This window comes from Alosa alosa, chromosome 11 (genome assembly GCF_017589495.1).
Source record: "Alosa alosa isolate M-15738 ecotype Scorff River chromosome 11, AALO_Geno_1.1, whole genome shotgun sequence".
Taxonomy (NCBI): domain Eukaryota; kingdom Metazoa; phylum Chordata; class Actinopteri; order Clupeiformes; family Clupeidae; genus Alosa; species Alosa alosa.
In genome coordinates this window covers 6,316,338-6,343,558 of record NC_063199.1, presented here as the reverse complement: position 1 = coordinate 6,343,558, position 27,221 = coordinate 6,316,338, and the positions used below count along the sequence as shown (strand labels likewise).

Here is a 27,221-nt window from a genome sequence, read left to right as displayed (position 1 = left end):
AGGAAATGGAGGATTGGGATGCCGGAGGCGATTCGTGGCTTCCACCAGTACCGCGAGGACATTACGTCAGCTGACGGTGTTGTCCTGTACAAGGACAGAGTTATCATACCGCCCTCTCTCGCGGCGAGGCACTGAGCGCCCTTCACGCTGCCCACCCGCGCAGAATCCTCTGTGTTCTGGCCAGGCATTTCGGCCGACATCAGCGCCACGCGAAATGACTGCAAACACTGCCACCGGATGGCACCTTCACAACCTGCGGCACCACCGACCCCGCCCATCCCAGTCATCTACCCCTTCCAGACGGTGTGTTTGGACTTTGGACTTTGGACTCATGCACAGGGGCGTACACTACCTTGTTACGGTGGACCGCTATTCGAACTGGCCAATCATCTCAAGGTCGATGGGTGGCGCCGCCGACCTCATATGCCACCAAAGTCGTGCCTTTGCCACGTACGGGATGCCTGAAGAGCTTGCATCAGACGGGGGGGCCAGTGTTCACCTCGGCCAAGACCAGGTCTTTCCTGCGCAGATGGGGCGTGCACCACCGGCTCTCATCAGTGGCCTTCCCCCACAGCAACTGCCATGCAGAAATTGGGGTGAAGACGATGAAGCGCCTTATCACCGACAACACAGGCCCGAAGGGTGAACTCGACACCGACGCTGTGCAGAGGGTGATACTGCAATACCGTAACACACCGGACCCAAACACAAAAGTATCCCCAGCGATGTGTGTTTTCGGCCGCCCGATACGCGATTTCATCCCGATAATCCCCGGGAAGTACAGACCGCATAAGACTTGGCGTGAGACGCTGACGGCGAGGGAGGAGGCCCTCTGGAAACGGCGCATCCGCACAGCTGGCGCCTGGGCGGAGCACACCAAACGCCTCCCACTTCTCAAGGTGGGGAACATGGTCCGCATGCAGAACCAGACGGGACCCCACCCTATCAGGTGGGACAGGATGGGCAGCGATGGGAGGTGCGTCACCATGATCAGTACATAATCAAGATTGATGGGTCAGGCAGGGTCACGCTTCGAAACCAGAGATTTCTGTGCAAGCTCTGCCCGGTTCGCAACAACCAGTCGCCACCCTGAACTATCAACGACGATCTGGCAACTCGCGTTGCCGTGCCGGCACCTGTTGTGACGTCATGGCTGCCTGACCTCATGTGCGGCCCCATAACGCCTCTGTCGGAGACAGGGCCCGCTCCGCCACCAGTACTGACGTCGGCGGGCTCTCCTCTGCGCGGGAAGCAGACGACTTCTGTTGCGCCAGCAATGCCAGGTCAATGCCATGCGTCGAGCTGGGACCTCCTTCGTGCACCGCTGCCGGCCTCTGAGGCCCCTGTGACTTCACCCCCGTCGGAGCCCAGCGTGTCTCGGGCGACGGGCCCGCGCCGGTCCTACAGGATGGCCAGTGTGCCTGCCTGGCACAGGGACTATTCTATGGGTTAACCTTACTGTGGGTTCTGTGGGCATTGTGTTGATGTACACTTTGGTTAAGTGTTTATGGTGCATACGGCCACTCGTTTGACTATGTTTTTCTTTCAGCCTTTCTTTTGGCGTGTTTAAGGCTCAGGGGGAGATACAGAATATTGCACTATGGTCCTTTATGCTGTTGCACGTAGCAAAACAGGAAGTTGATAACACATTTGAGATGTAAACAGACCGGCACTTTCAGCTACTCACAACATGTTTGATTATTGTCATTTCGCTGCTATTTTTCATTAAAGCAAGTGACAAATGGAATATTGTTCTTATCTAATTTAAGGACGTTTCAGAATGCCACACAGCTACAGACAATGATTGGCAGGCAGAGCGAGATGTCACTTATGCTGCCTACCAGAGACTGTTTTTAAGTCACATCGTTGCAAATGTCATATGATGATGCATCATTCCACAAAGTGGTTTGTCTTCTCCATCATAAAGTTATTCAATAGGCTTAACAATAAACATATAGCCTTCACTCAAAATTGCTGTTAGGCTTATCATTTTGAACTGTGAAAAATTTCACATGCAGCCATGCCTAAATTCTGCTCACTGCACATTTATTAAAGGCTAATGTATTATAATATATTCAGTGTTCATTATTAAATGCTTAGCTGGAATGATGCTTTTTCATATCATCTTATTTTTATATTTTTAAAGCATGCCTACCTACAGTATATGGGTTTTCTACAGGAATAGCATGTTTGAACGGGCACTGCAAGTACAAACTGCTCACAATGTAGTTTATGGCAATGTGGTTATCACAGAACAAATACCTATTTTATTCTTATTCTTTCTATTTTATACAGTTTTTGAATAACTCAAATATCAAAATCAGCAGGTTATCAGCCTTCCCATCCCATATTGGTCAGGCTTTAGGAGATGGAGACAAATTGACATACACACACCAAATGCACACACACACATCCACACACACACACGCGCGCGCACACAGGAGCACACACACAGACACACACACACTCACACACACACTCACACACACACACACACACACACACGCACATACAAGCATACACAAAAGTTGCAAGGGGGGGTGGAGTAGGAGATGGAGACAAATTGACAAGCGTGACAAGCGGGAGAAGATAAACAGGACCAGTGGTCATATTTTGTACCGCTATGTGGTACATCTAGTTTCACCTGTAGGTGTCATGTGAAGATGAAGAGTAAGAAGCAACAGCGAAATGCGTCGCTTATGCCAATAAAATAAAATAATCAGTTAATACACCAGTGAGAGGTGATCTTTCACATTTTTGACAAAGACAAAGACTTTGGCCTTAATTATTTACTGCCTACTGTGCTATGCCCAATCTGCCACTGTGATTGCAGGGCGAGGTGAATAGCACTTGCTGACGTTACTGATTGTGATGTTAATTATTCCTTAGAAACTATAACAGCTTTTATCTTTATCTAACCTTTGATTAATAATCTGCAATAATTATATATTAAAAAATAATGGTAAGGACCTAGATGTGCCTTATTACAGTAAGAAAGTGTCCACAAAACATGAAAATGTCTTGAAAAACACTGACCTCTTGTGTGGAACATTTTATTGGAAGTCACTGTACAACTAGCTTGTTAAGAAGTATCTGGGACATTATGCAAGAGTGCCTATTGCCCTTAACAATTGCACCACCTTTATACAGACAAACATGTTTATGATACTTAAATAAAGGATCCCCCCAGGAGTGGAAGAGATCTGAAAATGTTGATGCGCAGATTTGTAGAAATACACAGACTCTAGACCAACATCTGAAAATCATACAAATCATGACATATCACATTTTCACTAAAAGACCAATCTTTATTTTCTTATTTTCTGATCTCTTTTAACCTAGAAATCTAGACGCACCCGAGCGGCAGCAAATGTAGTTTGCTATTGTTTTCAAAATACAGGGTTTAGAAAAAAAACACCTGTGCCAGCATTGTATTTACCTGCACAAGAACTCTATAAATCACATCTTGTTTTGTTTGGCATTTGGCTCGTTCAGATATTCAGTCAAAGACTGGTTGACTGATTATAGTTTAAGACATATTCTGTTTAGATTAGATTATTACTGCAAATTATAGTTACTTTGCAAATATGGAGCGATAAAAAATAGAAAAAAGGGTATTATCTGAAGTTGATCTTGGGCTGAGACAAGGGAAGGGCTATTTCTCAGGAGTTCAAATGAATAAATACAAGAAAAAAAAACATGGCCAGAGTCTCATATTAAATTGGGCTCACTTATGTGTAGGAGAAATAAAATAGACTATGGAGAGATCTTATTTCGAATTTTCCTTTGGAATGGGTTATTCTTAACAACAACAAAAAGGTAATCATGTCTAAAAGTTACACATCAACCTGGGAAACATATTTGGTTATGGTTATGATTACGGGATTTGGCAGACCCTTTTGTCTAAAGCGACTTATTGTATGTCCACCCTTCTGAAGAACCTGTCCTTATCCCTGATCTTGGTTATCACTTATACTGGAAAGTGCTATTGTTCTGAGTCAGAGATCCATGGTGTGACAGCATAGATTCACAACCACGTGGTTAATTACTGATAAGATCTGGGAAAGGAGTATATTTTCCTGTTCGTTGCAAACACATGCCATTTGTCTCAGTCAAAAGGGGACACACAATGAGTAAGCCATTAGCCTGCTCTTTCCAAGTAAAGTTTGGAAAGATGTTTTTTGCACCCGTTCTTCCTCTTGCTCTCTCTTACATTTGCTGTCTACCCCTTACCTGTCTATTTTACTTTGTACATGGAGGAATTATTTTTACCTGCAGGTGCTTTGAAGACGTATCCATGTATGTCTTTTTATTTGTTTTTCCACAGCGGAGACAAGTGATATCCAGCTGAACAGTGTTTACTCTAATGGACACGGGGTGGACAATAAAGCATTTGAATCAGAGGTAAGTTTCAGCGCTTGGTATCAGATTTTAGATAGCTAAATCTGGAGTGAAACCATGGGAATCGGTGCGGGAGAAGGCATAGGGCTTGGCAAGAGTCAGCTGAAAAAGTGATTTGCTTTTCTTGTCCCTGGTTTTTTAACCTCAATTTGACAAGTGAATAATTCAATTGTCTAGGAGGACAGCAGTGATGGTCACAGCAAGGCTTCGACGGATGAAAATGATGATAAGGGATCGACCATGAAATTAAAGTCATTCTGCAGGTACTGTGCTCCAATGGTGAAATATTTTACAGCTGACAGCACAGACTTCCAATTTGAGGAATAATTGACTGTGGTCACATACTTATTTCTCTGAATGCATGCGGATAAGATTATGAATGCATACCCATTACCCCCCTGTTGTTGCCTGCATCATAGACTCTGTATTGTGTCTTTGGACTTCTCATTCCTTTGTGAGGGTCATGATCCTGGCCCTGTGTATAGATGTGTAATCTGTGAAAGGCCACTCTACTGCAAGAATTCTCACTTCTGACGTATCTGAAACTCACTGATTTCAATATCTCTGGGTGAAATGGTATCCCTGTAATTGGTGTGAGCATGACTTTCTGACCATGAGACCATGATGAATTTGTTTTGTAATATCCTGAGAGTACCTCATATTTGTAATTAGTCAGTAGTTTGTCATTTGTCATTCGTAATGTATTTCATTGTATTGCATCAACTGTAACTCAATGTTGTGTGACTGTGAGATTTAGGGGTTTCATGACTACTGATTTTTACTAGTTGTTTTTCATAATACAGATGGGTCTCAAAAAATTTGAATATCATCACCCTAATTTAGTTCAAAAAGTGGATCTTTCTTATATTCTAGATTCATTAGATATAAAGTGAAATACAGTCGAAGCCAAAAGTTTACATACCCTGTACATACATGCTAAAGTTGACTAAAAAGAGGAATAAAAAAATCATCTTTTGGACATTGATCTTAATGCCTTAATTTAAAAAAATGAGAAAAAATCCAACCTTTAAGGACAGGAATTGTCTTTGTGAATGAATAATGTATCATAAATAAATAAATAAATATTCTTCCTTAAAATACAGGGGCTCATAAGTATACAATTAAAATAGCCCCACATCAGGCCATCCTTAAAAATATTTTCGTTTGCCGTAACCCGACCGACCCTGTCAGTTTAGAACCGACCCAAATATTTATTTTTCCCCCTTTTAGTCCGACCCGACTTGCGGTTGTAAACTTGCGTTAATACCGACCGATTGTTTTTTTTTTTACTCTAAACAACCAATACAAATGCAATAAAATAATATTTCTTTTAGTAGGCCCAAGTATTGTGAATATAAATTGCCTACATGCAAGCGTGGCTCACTTAAAAAAAAAAAACCTGTGGCGTCATCTCTACACCATTGGTTTTACGCATATCACACTATGGCCTACGCCCGTTTCATTCACACAAACTGATAGCGCTTTTACTTGGCACGAAGTTCTGGAAGAACTGTGGCCAGATCTTTCTCATCCCTCCTCCCCCTAGTCTAATGGTGACCGTGTCCGGAGTATTGAAATTGGTTGTGGTCTATTCAGCATTTCTCTCAAAATATGGGTCCATAACATGGAGACTGCTGGTCCATGAGGTCGTGGAGTGAAATTAGGCCCGGTGCTTCATCTGATAATTTGCTGCGCCCAGTTGATCAAGAAACCCGCGGATCGGCGAAAAAAAAAAAGAAAACAAGCGTTTCTGCTATCGATGTCATTAAACATGGAGCCCTACAATTAAGTGGTGGTATGAGCATTCATTCAGTCTTGCATCTGCTTGAGAGAAACTGAAACTAATCGATGCGTTGGTATCAAAGCTCCGCTTCAACCTGTTGGAAGGCTATTTATTTATTTAACGAAACTTAATAGAGCGGCGTTGTTTTGGAACTTCCTTAGAAACAGAGCAGAGACTGTATAATACACTGTATAGCATTGAGTATTGTATAGTCAAATTTCAATACTCGCGTGGCCAAGAGCTATTGTAGCCTTCTTTCTGGGTACATGTAGATGAGCCCTATGACCCAAAAGTCTGCCATGACCGGGCCTCAGGTCAAAGAAGTTTGAGAAAGGCTGGTCTATATAACCTGCATCAGAATGAGGGTTTGCAATGGTGCGCCTGAAGGCGCGGGTTGAAGACCCAGTCAGTTACGATCACGATATGCACATTTGTGTAAATTCATTCCCTCACGTAATCACCATGACCAAAATTGTACTTTTTTTTTTACTTTGGATCTTGAAAAAAAAAATATTGACCTACCTACCGACCCATTTTTATTTTTTTTTTGGCTGTTACTGCAAACAAAAATATTTTTAAGGATGGCCTCATCACATATCCTTCACCATATCTCACGATTGGCATGGGGTACTTTCCATAAGATCATCTCTCAATGCAAATCAAACCTGTTATTAGGCTAACTGGAATAAAACCATGTCAATCTCTAGGTATGGTGAAGGGTATGTGATGATGTGGGGCTATTTTGATTCCTAAGACCAAGGGAACTTTATCAGGATGCATAGTATCTTGGATCCATGAAAAACTGCCTTTAAAAATACAAATCTGCCTGCCTCTATGGGAAATGAACATAGGGGTATGTATACTTATGAGCCCCTTTATTTTAAGGAAGAACATTTATTTATTTACGATACATTATTCATTCACAAAGGTTGGATTTTTCCTCAATTTCCAAAAGATGATTTTTTTATTCATCTTTTTAACTTTTCAACTTTAGCATGTGTATGCTAAGGGTACTTTTTTGTTGTAATCTTGATGATTACGACTTACAGCTCATGAAAACCAAAAATGAGTATCTCAAATTATTAGAATAAGGAGGATGTATGTAATACAGAAATGCTGACCTTTTGAAAAGAAATGAACTAATCTGACTAATTTGACTAATAGTTAATTTATACACTCAATACTTGTTCTGGCTGCTTTTGCACAAATTACTGCAGCAATGTGGCCTGGTATGGAGGCAATCAGCCTGTGCCACTGCTGAGGTGTTATGGAAGCCCAGTTTGCTTTAGCGACCTTAAGGTCATCTGTATTGTTGGGTCTGGTGTCTCTCACTTTTCTCTTGACAATAAACCATAGATTCTCTATGGGGTTCCGGTCAGACGAGTTGTCTGGCCAATTAAGCACTGTGGCCGTTTCTCAAAGTCATGGGTCTTTCAAAGCCACTTTTTTCAAGGACGTTACGTCATCGAATCTCGCCAATCTCACCACTGTTCCAATGTCAAGGGTGCTTTAAAATTCATATTACTGAGTACTGACTACTGAAGTACTGAGTCCTTCGTTCTGAGATTTTCAAGGATGCATGCATGTATCCTCTGCGTGCTTGGAACACCCACAATCCTGTGCGCACATGATTTTTAACTAGATGTACCGCATAGCGGTACAAAATATGACCGCCGCTCAGTCCTGTACATCCGTTCCGCGAAAATAAATCACACTTCAATTTGTCTCTATATTTTACTCCATCCCCCACTCTTGAAACTTTTGTGTATGCTTGTTTGGCATGCCTGAGTGTGTGTGTGCGGCTGCACAGAAAGTAGCCTACTGGTGCTGAAAAGGTGAATAGATTGTAGAATAGCCAAAGAAGATGTAGCATTGTTATAAAACCTTTAAAATCTCTAAACAATCACAAGTAGGGCAGTTCATCACAGTTCATCCATTGCAACTGGATTGATGAAAGGTCACTTACACCTGTAGGCTACATTGTATTTGGGAAAAGCAAAAGGTATCAGCATAATGTTATTCATTTATTTATTAACAAAACATCTCTGTCAGTTCCATGCCGTTTTTTCAACAGCTATCAAAAAAAACAAAGGTCATTTTTGGATGGATGGATTTTTTTGTGAATGTTTCTTCTTCTACATAAGATTTTAGTCATCTTTAGTTCATGTAATACTTTATTGTCAATGCACAAATTAAGTAACAGTAGTCTGAAACGTTATTGTTAATGTACAAATTAAGTAACAGTAGTCTGAAACGAAATGCTGTTTTACATCTAACCAGTGGTGCAAATAACTGACATGTCCAAATGGGCCTTGATGAAATGCGTAAGCTAGACTGTTCATACACATTTTAACGGGCCAAAGTTAAAGAGCTGTTGTCCGTTATTGTTCGTGCAAATATAAGCTGATTCATGTTCCCTTGCATTGTGTAACTGAGGTCCATGGCTAGTCTGGCTTTCACCAGACCAAGCTCAATCTTTTAAGAAATCAAAAAATAAATAGCGGGCAGATCAGGCTGGGTTCACCTAAGCTACAGGCTTCCCTAAGCTACAGGCTTATAAGGTAGGCCTATTTATTACAACATAAATTGTCAATAGGCTATGCTGGCGACACAAATAAAATCTCCTTTGGAAACCAATGGCTTACGCCTTACAGTATCAAGCGGACTTAAACTGCCATATCGTGGCGAAAAGTTGTAATAAAATTCACGCAGCTCCATGAGTCAAGGAAAGCGCGAATGAAGTAGCCACTTCTAAATAGGGCTGCAGCTATCGATTCTTTTTGTAATCGATTAATCTAGCACTTTATCGATCGATTAATCGGATATTTTTTTTTTTGCATTTTTAAACAACCAAAACAAATAATGCATAACGAAAATGACATGGCTGTAAAATGAACAAGCAATTGGCACAGAGGTATTTATTCTAACTCCAATATCAGGCTACAAAACTAAGCCCATTTATTGCAATTTACCCATTTAGTGTTTATAAGTGCCAGTGCCAACAATTAAATAATGTTCAAAATGCTCTCTGTAAAATTGCAGCCTCTTGTGCATGACTTAGCTGGGCGAACAAAGCTGTCCATACTATGTTGTGAAGTGCTGGGAGGGAGAAGAGGGAAAGCAATTTAATGTATTAATATGCACAACAAGTTTCATGCTGCAATCTAGACCTGACATCAAAGTAAATATCTGTTTTATGTAGATTTCTACACCTGCAGCATTTACCATTAGGCTACTAACAAATAATTTTACAATTAGGCTACTAAAAAATAGCCTACCATTAGGCTACTAACAAATAATTTTACTAGTAGGCTACTAAAAAATAATTTCTGGGTGAGCCTATTTGCTGTGGTAACCTAGCAACCTGTGTGTGCAAGCGTGAGGGAAGATGAGGGTGCATGCATGTGTGTATAAGGGGTTCTTTTTTAGGCATACTGTCTTACAATTGAACGTGAATAAGTTTACTACTTAAAAACATCAAAGCTAAACATATTACATCACGACATCGCTACAAATACAGTATGTGATTAAAATCAGCCAACATCAGTGTAGGCTATAGGCTACGTAGTTGATAGATAGGCTAGATAGATTGATAGATGGCCGCTTGGTGAAACAGCATCTTTTCCTTTTTGAGTATGTAATGATCCCAAAACTTTACATGAAAACTTTAGACATTCTCTGCCATTTATGGACATCTTGACTCCGCCATCGCGCCATCTAAATTCAGAATGTATCACGATTCACGCGCTAGTGGTGTGCTTCCTGAACAACGGTCCATGTGGAACAATCAGATCCCTGCGCGTATAGTGCGCGTCATAGGAATTTAACGAGGCTTCAAGGCAGAGGTTTTTGCCTCGAGTAATTTTTGTAATCGAGTTATTCGAGTAACTCGATGAATCGTTTCAGCCCTACTTCTAAATGGTACCCACTACACATTAGCTTAATGTGTTGCTAAAGCAGCCATAATGAAATGAAGGTGTCGTTGTTTGGATATACTTCACACACACGTGCTTTTTAATTTCACAGACTACAACTACCAAGCTGGAATCAAAGCACATCATCGATTCCCCTCTCACACCCTGCACGCACTTAAAACAAAATAAACAGGCGTCTCAGTCTCACGCATGTATAGGCAAAACTGTATCAGACCGGTGTAACTGCAACAAATGACAGTCGAAAGATACAATTACAGTGCTGCTATCAATTTGCTTGGTATAACCGCATTAATAGTTTTCTACAAATGCAATCAATCAAATTGGCCTCCATCACTCAACCAACGCTAACGGTAACATTACCTAGGTCCTATTGATATTATAAGATTAACGTACCTGCAGTAAAAACCAGCATGTCCGATAAACATCCTCAGATTTATTTCGGCTTCAAGAAGAAATGGGAATTACATTTCATGTGAACATGGTCCTATCCTTATTAGACGTTCTCTTGCACAGTCCTTGTAGGAAACGTCCATTGTTTTTCCAACCCACTTTTAACTTCCAACAAAATTACGTCTCACTGCACCGATGCGCCATCCAGTGGACAAACGACTACTTATCGCCAATACTGGAAATGCAGCCATGATGATGATGATGATGAATATTTATTTTGGCTTTCTTTTAATCCTACTGAATTTGTAATTATGTATCGGCCATTCTAATACCGATAGTATGTGGGTGCCTGTGTGTGTGTGCATGTGTATATGTGTGCACCGCCATCTACAGGCCAATGAGTGTACAGTCACTAAATGTACACATAACCTAATTTTTTTAGACCCCCCCATGGATAGCCTGGTAAACCAGACCCTGGAATCTTTCAGATTAAGGGTCTGGCCACGAGTAATGAAAATGGCCCAATTCGAGGGGCGGCACCAAGCATGCATTTGAAACTCTCACTGCACGCAGTTGGATAACGCTACGACCAATCACAACAATTCATCAGTGTAGCTCGCCTTTGTCCCGCCTACACCGATTTGATTGGTCCCTCTCGCTCGAGAGATAGAAGAAATTTGGATCATTGCTCGTGGCCAGAGTTAGCCTAGAAATCTAGACGCGCCCCTAGCGGCAACAAATTACATTTGCTGCCAGGGCTAGTCTAGCAACTCTCCGTTGGCTTGTGAGCTCCAGAAATCGAAACTTAATCAGGCCTTAATCAGGCCTTAACATAATGATTGATGGCAGAGATGCAACGGTTTGGCTTGAATTCCCTGCGACTTGAAAACAAATAAGATGGATGTTGCTGCTGGCGAACAGTGTGACACGAGTTAAGCTTTTATTAAGTTGGCAAATGTTTGAACTAGCCAACTAGCTCCGCTGGTGGGAAACGCATGGGACTCATAGCGCTGCCGCTGTCCTATTGCGTGCAGAGTGAATTTGAAAGACAACTGATTATCCCGCCCCTCGGACTGAGCACTGCGAACGGTGAGTGCCCAGACCCTACATTTTAATGTGGGTCTGGCTCGTCAGGCTAGGCCAGAGTATATGGGCACAATTCAAATTGTGCTCTCGCGAGAACTCTGGATACCCCATGGATGAAATTCTACGAAACTTGGCATGCCCCCAGAGAATGCCAGGTCAATCATACACATAAAATTTGGTGCAGTTCTGAACATCTTAACTGAAGATAGGGGCGATTAAAGCAGAATAGGATTGCATTTTCATTTTTTACGGGGGGGGTGCAAATCACAAATGAGTGATTATGGGCCAGGTTGATGTGGGCCCTTGAGACCAACATACCATAAAAGATTCTTCATCCTCAGTGCCACGGTTCAGGTAGTTATTTAGGAAAAACTGCTTTTTTTGCGGTTCGGGGGGCCCAGCAGGGGGGGGTGGGAGTGGCCTCCGGGGACGAAACGAACATTTTCCGTAAAAGTCTAGTGGGGCTACATACCCTTTCTTTTACTGTCTATGTACATACCCACCAAATTTCATGTGCACTGGTGGTTCGGTGTCCCGGGTATCGTTGACCAAAAATTCAGGAAGTAGATGACGAAAAAAAACAAAAAAAAACTTTGACAATCCCTATATGACCGCTTCGCTAGCGGCAGTCATAATAATGCACCTGCAGCTTCCTGCACACTCGCTAGTCTGTTCCATTGTGTGTTTTCCATTATGCTAAGAAGAAGCCTTGCCTCGTCGTGCCTCGTTCTGCCAGGCACGAATCCTTGAGGATCTCCGTAAAGCTTATCAGCAGATGGAAGCATGAAGTGCACTAAAATCTCCTGGTAGAAGGCTGCATTAACTCTGGACTTGATAAAAAAAACAGTGGACCAACACCAGCAAATGACATGGCACCCCAAATCATCACTGACTGTGGAAACATCAAACTGAACTTCAAGCAACTTGGATTCTGTGCCTCTCCACTCTTCCTCCAGACACCTGGGACATTGATTGGACCCTGATATCCAAATGAAATGCAAATTCTGTTTTTATGTGAAAAGAGGAGTTTGGACCATTGATCAACAACTGTCCAGTTCTGTCTCTTCTTAGCCCAGATAAGACGCTCTAACCTGGTCACTGATTCAGGAGTGGCTTGACACTAGGCATATGCCACTTGTAGCCCATTTCCTGGACACGTCTGTGCATGGTGGTTCTTGATGCAGACTCCAGCCTCAGTCCACTCCTTGTGAAGTTCCCCCAAGTTTTTGAATCGACTTTGCTTGACAATTCTCTCAAGACTGCTGTCATTCTTGTTGCTTGCACACCTTTTCCTACCACACTTCCATTCCAGTCAACTTTCCATGAATATGCCTTCATACAGCACTCGGTGAACAACACCCTGCCCACCTTCTGTGGCTTCCCTCCTTGTGGATGTCAAGGAGTGCCTTCTGGACAGCTATCAAGCCTGCAGTCTTTCCCATGATTGTGGTTGTGTTTACTGAACCAGGCTTGAAATATTTCACTTTATATCTAATGAATCTAGAATATATGAAAGATCCACTTTTTGAACTAAATGAGGGGGGGAATGAACTTTTCCACAATATTCTAATTTTTTGAGACCCACCAGTTGTCAACAAGTCATTACTGGTACAGTGCTGGTGCTAGCTGTTGGCAGTGGGTCTGTTGTTATTGTATTTTAATGCAGTTGTATACAACTTAAATGAAACTGTGGAACAGCTCTCATTTTCGGGAAGTACTTTAGGAATGTTTAGCCTTTAGTAATTTTGTCCACGACTGCAGCTGCCTACACCACCAACTTTAATAGTCGATTAGTAGATGTACCCCTTGTGAGGATTGACAAAATGAGTCCTGCTGTCACACTTCTGTTTGTATTTTTCAGTAAGGTGTTTGAACCCATTAATGCAGTTGAAAGATACTGCAAGGATCATTCCAGAATCATCAAATACATTGTGTTGGCCTTACTTGGAGCAGGTAGCATATCTTTTACATTATAAAGTGGAGGAACCCCCATGTTCCCTCCAAATCACAGCTTGTCTAGACAAGTAATGACCATGAAATAACACACCTGACCCAAAAGCATTGGCGTGAACCTGATAGATGAGATTCACTGGCTACTTTTTGCATATCTTGAAATCTCTTGACAATTTACTTGGTTACATACTGTGACCCTTTCACCTGGTACAAACCAAAACCTACTGAAAACTTGGAACTTAAAAAACTGAAATTGAATTGAATTGAAAATGCAAAATTTGTTTGAAAATTAAAAAGCTGTTCACTTGTTGATGGACAACCATGTATCACTCAAGCAACTTTATAGTCTTACAAACAGAGAACTAAAAACTTGCTAAGACAAAGAACAAGAATCTAAGAATTTTCAAAGAACCAAACTTATAGAGTATGATGTAGAAATAATGTTTTACTATATGGATTACTATATTTACTATATGGTTTTTCTCTGATTTTCCTATAGGTTATGTTGCATATTTCATTACAGCATGTGTCATGAACTTTAATAGGGCAATTGGCCTTGTAGTTCTCACTAGTTTGGCAGTGGTCTCTAAAGTGTACGACCTTGTAAAAAAGTACAAGGGAGAGGACATTAAGCGATGCTTCAAGCCCGCACACAGATGTTTCAAGAGCAACCTGAGGTGGATCAAATGGTCAGTGATATGTTTAGGATCTTTTTCTTTGTTATTAACATCCACATCAGAAATAACAATAATACAAACTTGTTATGCACTTGTAATATAGGCTATTATTATGTGTCATATATGTTTTAGTGTTTTATCCTAAACTTGCTTGAATTTCAAATGAAGTGTTCTTCTCATGCTTTAATTGAAGTAAAAGAGATTTTCACTCTGGATTCTGCAGGGTATTCATACTGGTTGTGCTTGGACTGATCGTGGCTTGGCTAGCAGTGGACACCAGCAAGCGACCACAACAGCTCATATCATTTGCGGGCATCTGTATGTTCATCCTGATCTTGTTCCTCTTCTCAGCCCACCGAACGGCGGTAAGGATGGTGTTGTTTACTGTCCGAAGGGTGCTGATATGTCCTTTCCTCTACAAAGGCACACACCCCATTTCTGCAGTTTACCACATGTTCTTATCTATGAAGACAATGTGCAGACTTTGGATTTCCTCTGGACTTTATACCACAAACCTTGAAAATGCATAATGTCATAATGGATCTGCTCCTAGTTAATTAATTCAATAATCAAGCCTTACATCCCCAACCGCCCACTACGGTCTTCTGGTGAGCGTCTGTTGTGTCGACCAGTCATGAAAACTGGGTCTAATTCCAGACTCTTTTCTTCAGTGGTTCCATGTTGGTGGAATGAATTGCCCAGTGCTCTCCGTTCCTGAGGTAGTTTTGGGTCGTTTAAGAGGGGTCTAAAGACATTCCTATTCAACATATACTTAGTTGTTTAAGCGCTTATGTGTTGTGGTTTGTATAATGTTGTTTTATTTTAATTGGGCTGTTAATTAATTTGACATTATTGTTTATTATTGATATTCTCCTTAATGTAGTCTTAGCATGTCATTGTTTTTATATTATTGATTGAATGGACATGATTGTTTTATTATTGCCTTTCCCCTTTTTTCCATTGCTTTTTTTTATTAGGCTATTGATTGAATTGATATTATTGTGTATTATAACTATTCTCCTTATTATATTTGACCTACATTCTAATCTGTTCCCTGTTCAATTTTAAATATCATTATGTTGTTTTGTATTTATGTGTCGCTTTGGACAAAGGCGTCTGCTAAATCCATAACCATAACCATAACCATAACCATAACCATAATGTGTTCACAGTATAATCTTCTCACATACATACATATTTAAACCACATTTACATGTTTCTTCTGCAAAATTATAGGTGTCATGGCGACCTGTCTTTTGGGGCCTTGGTTTGCAGTTTGCAATGGGCTTGTTTGTGATAAGGACAGAACCAGGACTCATTGCATTCAAATGGCTTGGAGATCAAGTCCAGGTAATGTTAACCAATGTGAAAAACTAAGCATCTTCTAATAGTTCTGTTGATTTCACTGAACTAAATAAAACACAGAGTAGTTTTTAAGTTTTAAGTAGTAAGAAAGCATAACAACAGACAGACAAACAATAACAATAAAACAAAACAATACAACAAGACAAGCTATGTGTGGAGCTATGTGTTGGGTGTAGAGGAGAAGTGGTCATTAAACAAAAAGGTCTTGAGATGTATTTTGAAAAAGGGAAGGGATGGACAGTCACAAAGAGGTTGTGGGAGGGAGTTCCAGAGTTTGGGGGCCAAGGCACTGAAGGACCTGCTTCCAGGGTGGAGAGTCTGGTGCAGGGGATAGATAGGAGGTTTTGGTCAGAGGATTTGAGTGAGTGTAAGGGGTCAAGAGGTCGTAGATGTAGGGGGGAGCAAGGTTGTGGAGGGCTTTGAAGGTGAGTAGTAGTACTTTGTATTTAATCTGGGACGGAACTGGTAGCCAGTGGAGTTGATGGAGAATGGGGGTGATGTGTGCAGATTGTTTTGTGTGGGTGAGGAGTCTGGCTGCAGAGTTTTGAATGTATTGCAATCTTTGAAGGGATTTAGTGGGGAGACCAAGGAAAAGTGAGTTGCAGTAATGACGGGACATGATGAAGGAGTGGACCAAAGTCTGTGCATCACTAACAGAGAGAAAGGGTCGGAGACGGGCAATGTTGCGGAGGTGAAAAAAGGCAGTCTTAGTGAGTGATTTGATATGAGGATCAAAGCTGAGGGTGGAGTCAAGTTGAATGCCAAGGTTTTTGACAACCAGGGTGGAGAGGACAGGTGAACCATCGATGTTAAGAGTGAGACTGTGAGGTTTGGAGAGCATGCTTTTAGGGCATGCTTTTAAGTTTAATCTTGCTATGGTGAAAGTTTGCATGAATGTGCAATCCTAAAATTGCAATGACATTTCAATCATATTAAGAACAACAACTATCATTGTGACAGTAGTGGTTGTCAGTGAAATAACATTGTACAATACAATGAATTAAATTCTGACTCATCTGTCTCATTTCAGATCTTTTTGAACTACACGAAAGCTGGGTCTGAATTTGTGTTTGGAACAGAGCTCACTCAACTCTTTGCCTTTCAGGTGAGTCAACACTTGTAATCACTGCCTGGCTGTGTCGTATAGTCTTTTTGCAGCTGTCCGCTCTGGTTTGCTATTTCCTCATGCTGTATGTGTGACTCTGCAGACATTGCCCATTGTGATATTCTTCAGCAGTATCATGTCTGTCCTCTACTACCTTGGAATAATGCAGTGGCTAATTATGAAGGTAAAGGCTCCTGCCTGTTCACAGACTGGTTTAGAGCATAAGTGATGATTGAATGGAATGTGTAATGACTAGGAGCTATGCAACTGCTCTCTCTCTCTCTCAGATTTCCTGGGTCATGCAAGTTACAATGGGCACAACGGCAACAGAGACGTTGAGTGTTGCAGGCAACATCTTTGTCGGCCAGGTGAGGTGGAAGCACAAACTTAAACAAAAATCAAAACAAAATATATTTTGGGACACTGGCAAAACATTTCCTCTAGATTTTTATAAATTCCTGCCCTTACAAAACACTGGCTAACTTCTGACACCTGATACAACATCTTACAATATCTTAAGCTTTGGCAGCCCATCTATTATAATTTTAATGAGTTATCTAAAGGCTTCTAAAATGTCCCTTAGGATGAATAAAGTATCTTTCTATCTGTCTGTCTATCTATCTATCTATTTATCTAAGACTTAAAACAGGATGGATGGTGAAGAATGCTATTAAAATTGTCTCCTTAATCCCAAATGGAGACACAGTTGACCGAGTAGATTCCAGTGTAGTTAAGAGCAGGTAAAACTTGAGGCTGGCTTGCGAAAGAATAGTTCTTTATTCTGGATGTAACAACAGAGTTCTGGTAACCCTGTTGTACGCACAGCACAGCACAGTGTTGCAAGGTGAAACTGAAGCCAAGATCTGGGAAACTTCTGGCTAATTATAATACCAGAATATACATTCATGTCTGGGGTCAAATTGGAGAGGGTGGGGGGGAGGGGGAACAGACAGTGATATAGCCTTATTCCATTAAGACGTCTTGTGGGGGAACAATTAGTTAGGTACACCATTTGCTATTGTAAGGTGACAACATTCTGTCTGCTTACAATAAACATCCTGTCCTCGCAGTTTCTGCAGTATTAAACAAAGAACCAAAAGAATGACATACAGAAAACCACTAAAATCTAACAATCCCCCTGTCTGATCATAAATCAACTACATATATGATCACAATAAAGGCAAATACAAACAAATCAAAATGATCAAACAATTTTGAACAAAACTTAAAATTGTTAACAACCAAACATTTCCTGTAGTGTAGTGGTCAATAAAAAACCTAAAAAATGTTTCTTAAATCGTAAACAATCAAATCATTCCTATAGTGTAGTGGTCAAGAAAATCTCTCAAAAGTAAGAGTCTAAAACTCTGAAAATGTTTATAATCGCCAAACGATAAAACAATTCAAACAAAGCTTAGATTGTTATCAATCAAACCTTTTCTTTAGTGTAGTGGTCAAGTAAATCAGAATCTCAAATGTAAGAGGCTACAAAAATACCAAAAATGTTTCTATAGTGTAGTGTCTTTTACAATTAGGATGCCAAGTTCCTGAACTCATTGGTAGGCGCGAAAAACCTATTTGTAAAACAACCTCTGATTTTACCAATTGCAGAGGGGAAAAAAACAAATGAGGTAAAAATTCACCTACTACCCTGCAAATTGCAGCGGCACTTGCATTCCACAAGCCAGAGGGGCAACTTGCATCCTTTCTACTCATATTTTACTGAGTTTTCAGTTATCACCTTAATGTCAGTCAGCTAATTCTAACTGGGGCTATGTGTGGTGCTCTTGTAGTCAGGTAACTGATAATTTCACATGTGCTACCCTTATCCGCCAGTATTATGTCCAGAGCCATTTTGTTCTGTAAGGCTACTTTGTGAATGGCATATAATTCTTCATTAATTGCGGATGGGGCTTCTATAGTATCATTGGCAATCTTGTCCATAACAGAAGGTAACTCTGTATCCGTTAAGAAATGTTGGGTCGGAGCGGCATAACAACTTCCTTCCCTGTTTGAGGGTAAACATGGGTATGCATGTTTCCCGCAAAACAAATATAGTCCCATTCATGCCCATCTTGACATCCAACATCTGGTTGTGGTCAACCAGAGGACGTCTGATATGAAAACCATCATTGTCAGGATCACGGTTGTCATCCACTCTGAGCATCCTGGGGTCACTCCTATGTCGCTATGATCACTGCTGGTGTCGTCGTCAAACGGCTGTTTGGGGGTAGCGGTCATGGACAGTAGTTTCTGAAATGACAAACAAAAAAGAGCGGCAGTATACTAATGCTCACAGAAAATTGGAAAAAAGCATGCAAATTAAGTTGAAAACAAGAATCTATCAAATTATAAAAGGGTCATATCATTTCATCAAATAGCCTAAGGTTCAGCATCATGTAATTTCTAGGACAGGACTCAAGGTTTAGCTATGGTCGTTTGAGACTGCATCAGTTGCTAACAACGTGTGGAATGGCCCTTCCCAATTAGCTTCAAAGACTACTCTGAGTGGGTCGTTAATCATCGCCCAATGGCCAGGTAGGGAGTGTCCCCCGTCAAGATGCTTGTGACACTCCATTGTCAACTGATGGCCTGCTGTTTTGAATGTTTTAGCCAATTCAGAACAATATGCATTCAAAGCATCTGATCCCAAATGTACAATCGCAGTACACAAAACAAGTGAAGACATAGGTTTTCCAGTCACAACTTCAAGCGGGCCAAGTCCTGTCTCTTTGTTGTTGGTAGGACTCGTACTGCACACGGCCGGTAGCAATGGCACAAGCCAAGGAAACCCTTCCTGGTGGCCTTTATCATAACTTTCCTTCAAAAAATGATTCATTCTCTCAACTCCTGTAAAGGATTGTGGGTGATGAAAACCATGGGACGGCCATTGGGTGCCCAGCACCCTGCCAACCTCTGCACAAACAGCTGCAGTAAAACCCAGGCTATCCATTTTAGGCAGCGTCTGACATGCTTGCCCAATCCACATTTTAGCAGGCTCAACAGAAGTGGTCACATGTTGTATCTTGTTAAAGATCATTTCCTCGGCTTCAACATCACAAACAGATTGGATGTGGTTTGTAACCGGCAGAATTTGTTCATTTAAACAAGTTGGCATCAGCTCAGATCGCGCACATTGGGCACTCCTTATTTCATCCTGAGCCTTCTCCACCTTTAGCTCCTTCTCTGCTAAAGCAGATATTTCAGCCTTGAGCTCAGACAATTCTCTCTTGAGCGCATCAACCCTTTCTGCCGCCTCCTTCTTCTCGGCAGCCTCGCGCCTAAGCATGGCTTGATTCAAAATGACTAAAGACAATGGCAGCTTATTTCTATCGGATAGACGTTGCATTTCCCCCCATGCTCGCTGCAAATCGGCCATAGGCCACAAATTATCATCATCATTCACTATGCCATATTTCATTTCAATCCTATTTTCGGTCTCCTCCATCCTGAGATGACCGTTCAAAAAATCTCTCACCGTTGTAACTATTTCATCTTCACTAACTTGGGGCGGTGCCATCCCACCTTTCTCAGTTGTAGGGATCTGGCTGGCACAGGCCCTGTTCCTTTTACTGAACATTATGTTAATTAATTAGATGAAATGAAAGTTAAAATGAAATGCTAGATATCCAACAAGATGTTAGTGGTAGGCTACGTAGCCTACTTCAAGCATCACTGCTGACCCTTGAGATGTTAACATTAAAAGAAATTGTGTTTCCCAACTTGTGACGCGTATAACAGAAATGACATTTCACACTTCAAACTGAGCTGCATTCTCGGCTAGTCTGAAAACCGCGCTTGATTCCCTCAGGCAATTGAAAACTCGGTGCCCTGATCAATAATCTCCTGTCTGATTAGTGCTGTTTGCAGCCCAGCGAGAAATATTATCCGGTACATGAAAGACTCCGCCAAAAACACTATGTGGATACAACAGTAACTACAAAACTCTATCATAGAATGAACATTCCTAATGATAGCCTCTAACTTAGCGACCGCTATAGTTAGCCCGTGCACTATTACATTTCTCCTGTCTTGCTGCGTACAATATGCCCGTCCAGCCTCGGCTGACGCCACACCAAATCCATTTAGGATAAGACTTGTAAGCAGTGTTACAGCCCAGCGCAAAATATTAACAAGCACATAAAAACTGTGCACTATCAAATTTCTCCTGCCTCGCAGGGAAACAATATGCCTGCCTAGCCTCAGCTATGCACTACACCAAATCCAGTCATTCTTTGTTACAGCCTCACACCCTGCACCATAGAATTACAGAATAAGACTTGAAACGCTGTCTTACAGCGCAGCGGGAAATAGTAACAAGCACATAAAACAGTAGCTACAAACTCTAAGCCTTAAGTTACAGTTAGCCTCTAATTTAGTCAGTCACCAACTAAATTAGCCAAGAGATAAAAATCTATCTCAAAACATCCACAAAATGAAAAAAAAAAAAAAAAAACAGAATGCAAAGCTCAAAATGCTTAAACAGGCCTACGACGTCAAAATAGTTGTATACACACAAAACAGGACTGTTGGCTTCTAGACAGCTGCAGGCAAAACTTCTTCTTGCTCAACCCACTGGTACACTCTAGTCAAACTATAACCCCAAAACAGCAAATTTCTGTTCTTTTTTGTAGCATGAATAATTAAAAACGACTCACCGTTGAAACAGGCTGTTGTCCTCTTCAGGATGAATCTTGTTTTTCCTTATTTCACGTACAACTGGGTGGAAACACCAACTGAAGAATGCTATTAAAATTGTCTCCTTAATCCCAAATGGAGACACAGTTGACCTGAGTAGATTCCAGTGTAGTTAAGAGCAGGTAAAACTTGAGGCTGGCTTGCGAAAGAATAGTTCTTTATTCTGGATTTATTATACGGCTCTTCACAATGCAAGTAGAATGCTCCATTGACTTGAATGGGATTTCCGAAAGTTCTAGCGGTCATTATTTCTTGGGAAAGGACCTCTGAAAACAAGAATGACCGCTGTCAATGGCAACGGAGTTTGCGCTTAGAATTTCATTCAAAAGTGAAAGCAGACGGTTGATCAGCTGTGTTCTAAAGAATGTTTGATTCAAGTTCAGCATGTGCTGCGAACTATTTGTTTCTCAGCAAAAGCCATGACGAAACGGTAACAAATAAGTGTAAAGAGACGCATCATGGAGTTTATTTTTTCGTTTTGGCAAGTAGCCGTATAATAAGCGGGATAATGTATAGAACGCCGGTCATTATGGGAAAATAAGTCCCTTCAGGGCGAACAAGACCCCTCGGCTGGCGTCGGGTCGGTTTGTTCTGTCGGGACTTATTTTCCCCATAATGACCGGCGTTCTATACATTATCCCTTACGTAACAACAGAGTTCTGGTAACCCTGTTGTATGCACAGCACAGTGTTGCAAGGTGAAACTGAAGCCAAGATCTGGGAAACTTCTGGCTAATTATAATACCAGAATATACATTCATGTCTGGGGTCAAATTGGAGGGGGGGGATCAGACAGTGATATAGCCTTATTCAATTAAGACGTCTTGTGGGGGAACAATTAGTTAGGTACACCATTTGCTATTGTAAGGGGACAACATTCTGTCTGCTTACAATAAACATCCTGTCCTCGCAGTTTCTGCAGTATTAAACAAAGAACCAAAAGAATGACATACAGAAAACCACTAAAATCTAACAATCGTTTGTTGCTGTTTCGGAGAAAGAACAAAACAATAACATGCTTGTAAGGAACCCCCACATGGGCTAATTCTGGCAGCGATCTGGGAGTTGTGGTGCAAATCTGTTGCATCATGCATGCTCCATCAGAACCAAATCTGTTATTGTGTTACTTAAAACATATAGAGGAATCAACATTAAAGTAAATAAATAAGTTGCTAAAATAAGTGCTCAGTTTGATGCTCCTATAAGGAGGGCTTTGCCTTGTGTTAGTATGACCGCATCATTTGACTCTTTCTCTCCTCTTGATGAGGAAGCAGTCTCTCAATTGCTTCAGCGATGTCGTCCAACAACATGCCCATTAGATCCTGTCCCGTCCACTCTTCTACAGTCTATCTCACCCGCTGTTCTACCAGCAGTCACACATGTATTTAATGCTTCACTCAGTTCTGGAATAGTTCCTTATTCTTTTAAACAGGCTAGGGTTACACCTCTGCTAAAGAAAAGTACACTTAATCCAACTGAGGTGAAGAACTACAGACCTGTCTCCCCTTCTTCCTTTCTTGTCAAAGGTTTTGGAGAAAGTGGTCTTCAAGCAAGTTTGTGACTTTCTTCATCAGAATAATCTACTAGACCCTATGCAGTCTGGTTTCAAGAGTGGTCATTCTACTGAAACTGCTCTTCTGTCTGTGACTGAAGCATTGAGAGTAGCTAAGTCCTCTGCTCAGTCATCAGTATTAATTCTACTAGATTTATCTGCAGCCTTTGATACTGTTAACCATGACATTCTCCTATCTATACTATCTGAACTGGGAATTTCTGGAAAAGCTCTTGACTGGTTTGAATCTTACCTTAAAGGGCGTTCTTTTCAACGTGTCTTGGCAGGGACAGGTATCTAAGTCTCATGACCTCACCACAGGTGTGCCTCAGGGATCAGTATTAGGACCCTTGCTTTTCTCTATTTACACCACTTCCTTAGGTGATACCATTGGCTCCCATGGATTTGACTATCACTGTTACTGCAGAGCGACACTCAACTTTACCTGTCTTTCCCACCTGATGACTCTAGTGTTTCCCACGGATTTCTGCATGCCTTAAGGATATTTCAGCTTGGATGAAAGATCGGCACCTTCAGCTTAATCTCTCAAAAACAGAGTTTTTGGTGTTTCCAGCTAAAACAGCTATTCCCCAACAGATTAACATCCAGCTTGACTCAACTTCACTGACCCCAACTAGATCGGCACTAAAACTTGGCGTTAGAATTGATGACCCGACTTAACTTCTCTGAGCATATAGCTTCTATTGCAAAATTATGTCGGTTTATGTTTTACAACATTAGGAAGATCAGACCTTATCTGACACAAGATTCCACACAACTTCTTGTTCAGACCATGGTCATCTCTAAGCTGGACTATTGTAATTCACTATTAGCTGGCTTACCCGCTTGTGTAACAAGATCATTACAGCTGATTCAAAATGCTGGAGCACGCCTGGTCTTCAATCAGCCAAAGAGGACACATGTAACTCCTCTCCTAGTTACTCTCCATTGGCTCCCTATAGTAGCCAGAATTAAATTTAAATCTCTCACTTTGGCCTATAGGACACTAACTAGATCTGCTCCTAGTTATTTTAATTCAATAATCAAGCCTTACATCCCCAACCGCCCACTGCGGTCTTCTGGTGAGCGTATGTTGTGTTGACCAGTCATGAAAACTGGGTCTAATTCCAGACTCTTTTCTCCGTTCCTGTGGTAGTTTTGGGTCGTTTAAGAGGGGTCTAAAGACATTCCTATTCAACATATACTTAGTTGTTTAAGCGCTTATGTGTTATGGTTTATATAATGTTGTTTTATTTTAATTGGGCTGTTAATTAATTTGACATTATTGTTTATTATTGATATTCTCCTTAATGTAGTCTTAGCATGTCATTGTTTTTATATTATTGATTGAATTGACATTATTGTTTTATTATTGCCTTTCCCCTTTTTTACATTGCTTTTTATTAGACTATTGCTTGAATTGATATTATTGTGTACTACAACTATTCTCCTTACTATATTTGACCTACATTTTAATCTGTTCCCTGTTCAATTTTAAATATTATTATGTTGTTTTGTATTTATGTGTCGCTTTGGACAAAGGCGTCTGCTAAATCCATAACCATAACCATAACCATAACCATAAAGTAATGGAATAAACTTGAGGGCACATACCAAGCACTGATGTGAGCCACTGTACATACTGATAAACTATTGATACTCTGTGGCAGACGGAAGCTCCCTTGCTAATCCGTCCATACTTGAATGACATGACCCAATCGGAGATCCACGCAGTCATGACAGGAGGCTTTGCCACCATTGCTGGAAGTGTCATGGGAGCATTCATCAATTTTGGGGTGAGGCTTAGTGTTAGAAAGATTAAGTAATTGTTTTCAAACTTCTTTCCCTGCCAGTCCTTTGTTTGTTGGCCAGAGTAAAGTCTCTTTTGATCTGCCAGAGTTGTGGCCTCTATTATCAAATTAGATATGGCTCATCTTTTGAGTGTTTATCATTGACTGGTATGATGCAAGTCAGCAATTGGGCTTGTGATATCTCATCTATGGTCTCTCCACCCAACAGATCGATGCTGCCCACCTGATATCAGCTTCTGTTATGGCTGCCCCCTGCGCCCTGGCCATTTCCAAGCTTTCCTACCCTGAGACGGAAGAGAGCAAATTTAAGAACAGTAAAAATGTGAAAGTGGATGGAGGGTGAGTGAACAATGCCCTTCTAGTAAATAGTTGAGGCAGGGAATGTTGTCTTCGGAGTTCTTTTAAGGGCAGGTCAGATAATCAACCTGATGCTGGTCAGGTTGATTACCTTCATTTACCTTCATTTTCCCTGTGTTGTTATGCCAATCATGATGGTTATTCTGAACTTTGCTTTTTTCAAAAGGGGGGAGCAAAATATTTTGGAGGCCGCTAGCGGAGGAGCCTCAACTTCCATTGGACTCGTGGCTAACATAGCCGCTAATCTGATAGCATTTCTTGCAATCCTCGCATTTGTAAACGCAGCTTTGGCTTGGTTTGGGGGCTTGGTGAATTATCCAGAACTCACATTTCAGGTTTGTGGGTCACATATACCTCATGTGTACATTATAGATGCCCTGCCCTAGTTAGCAGGTAAAAGATTTTCAGGGCAGCAGATGGGGGTCAGGATGTCATGTTCAACTTCTAGAATCACTGGAAGTAATATCTTTTTTCTACGTTTATACGGTGACGTTGAAAAGAGAAGACGCAGAAGTGGCGTCTCGTCTTCATTTTTTTTTTCGCGTTTAGACGAGCATTCTCAGGGGAAATCTTTGTTTTTTTTATATGAAGGCATAAAGAGTATGTGATATTCAATTGGATATGCATTCCAGACCGCTGGGTGGTGGTGTGATAGAACCCGGCACGTCCACGCCAGACATTTGAATTTGACAGTTTAGCCAGAGAGGTAATCAAGGATCTTTGGTTTAGCCGTTTAGACGGAGACGCAACCCGGGTCGTCTTCAAAACTCTACACTCTGGAAGGAGTCTTCAGAGTTTTGCGTCTTCAAGCCCCGATGGTGCTGTCGCCGTGTAAACGAAAGGCACTTATGATAAAATATTTTGTCGTCTTCCTTCGCAATCGTTCTCGTATAAACGGCCCCTAATGAATCGAATTATTTGACGTGGGAACTGCATTTGGATTCGAGCATTTCACAACTACATACACTACCAGTCAAAAGTTTGGAGACACTTATCAATTTCCATTCCACTCCATTATAGACAGAATACCAGCTGAGATCATTTGCATTGTTTTTTTTACTCAGGGCAGTAGTTTTCAGATTACATTATGTGCTTATAATTGCAAAAGGGTTCTCCAATGTTTTCTCAGTTAGCCTTTTAAAAGGATATCACATTAGCCTTTGCAGCATTGGATGAGTGGTTGCTGATAATGGGCAATGTAGATATTGCATTAAAGATCAGCCATTTCTGTCACGTTTTCAGAGAATGGGACAGGTTCAGATAAGACAAACACCCAGAATTGGTTCAGAGGAGGAGGTTTATTAGCAGGGACAAAAGAGCTTCCACAGTCCTGAGTGTAATCCACAGGGAACACACTGGGCCAATCTTCAACAGAAAGCAGTCTTCAGAAAACGAACAAAAAACAGTTCAGGAAAAACAGTCATAGAGGGCAAAACACCAGAAGGAGAAAAACAGGGCACAGGCAACTGGACACGCCAAAGAGGGTGCAGGCGAAACACAAAAGTCAATCCTCCTCCACGGCACAACAGAAAACCGGCAAAAAAACACAGGCTGGCAAAAAATAGAAAAAACTTGGCAAAAGTACAAAATCTTCAGGGAGAGACACAGTCGAGAAAAAAGCAGGCAGAGGTCAAAACCAGGCCGGCAAAAAGTCAGCCAGTCAAGCAGGCAGGCAGGTCGCACTCGAGAACAGCCACGAGAAGACGAACGTTCTGACAGGGAGGCGGACTGGTAATGGGGATTTTAAAGCCAGCTGAAACTGCAAACAGATGCAGGCTGATTGACGCTGATTGGTTGGCAGATCAGAGACACCAGTGGAAGCAGGTGAGAACCAGGAGCAGACAGAGGAAGGGTGGAGACTCAGACCGACAGCAGTGGTACATAACAGCTCCTGGAGAGGGGGACAAATAGACAAAACACTTGGAGGACAATCCACAAACAGTGAGTCTGACAATTTCTTTCTACAACAGTCGAGAAACCTAATTATTTATGTAAGTAATCTGAAAACTGCCTCCCTGATTAAAAAAAAACAAAAAAACAATTCAAATGATCTCAGCTGGTATTCTGTCTATAATGGAGTGGAATGGAGATTTCTAAGTGACCCCAAAC

At 41.3% G+C, this 27,221-nt stretch overlaps 1 protein-coding gene across 1 annotated transcript in view; it reads left to right on the top strand.

Moving 5' to 3' along the window:
* The first annotated feature begins 4,106 nt into the window (after nucleotides 1-4,106).
* Nucleotides 4,107-27,221, top strand: part of slc28a1 (solute carrier family 28 member 1) — a 28,420-nt gene continuing 5,305 nt past the window's right edge. The window contains exons 1-13 of the mRNA XM_048257474.1: nucleotides 4,107-4,133; nucleotides 4,328-4,404; nucleotides 4,579-4,664; nucleotides 13,457-13,548; nucleotides 14,048-14,237; nucleotides 14,449-14,590; nucleotides 15,462-15,575; nucleotides 16,621-16,695; nucleotides 16,799-16,879; nucleotides 16,983-17,063; nucleotides 24,615-24,740; nucleotides 24,964-25,094; nucleotides 25,279-25,447. Coding sequence (XP_048113431.1) covers nucleotides 4,130-4,133; nucleotides 4,328-4,404; nucleotides 4,579-4,664; nucleotides 13,457-13,548; nucleotides 14,048-14,237; nucleotides 14,449-14,590; nucleotides 15,462-15,575; nucleotides 16,621-16,695; nucleotides 16,799-16,879; nucleotides 16,983-17,063; nucleotides 24,615-24,740; nucleotides 24,964-25,094; nucleotides 25,279-25,447 — 1,368 coding nt within the window. The 5' untranslated portion in view covers nucleotides 4,107-4,129. The remainder of the gene's footprint in view (nucleotides 4,134-4,327; nucleotides 4,405-4,578; nucleotides 4,665-13,456; nucleotides 13,549-14,047; nucleotides 14,238-14,448; nucleotides 14,591-15,461; nucleotides 15,576-16,620; nucleotides 16,696-16,798; nucleotides 16,880-16,982; nucleotides 17,064-24,614; nucleotides 24,741-24,963; nucleotides 25,095-25,278; nucleotides 25,448-27,221) is intronic.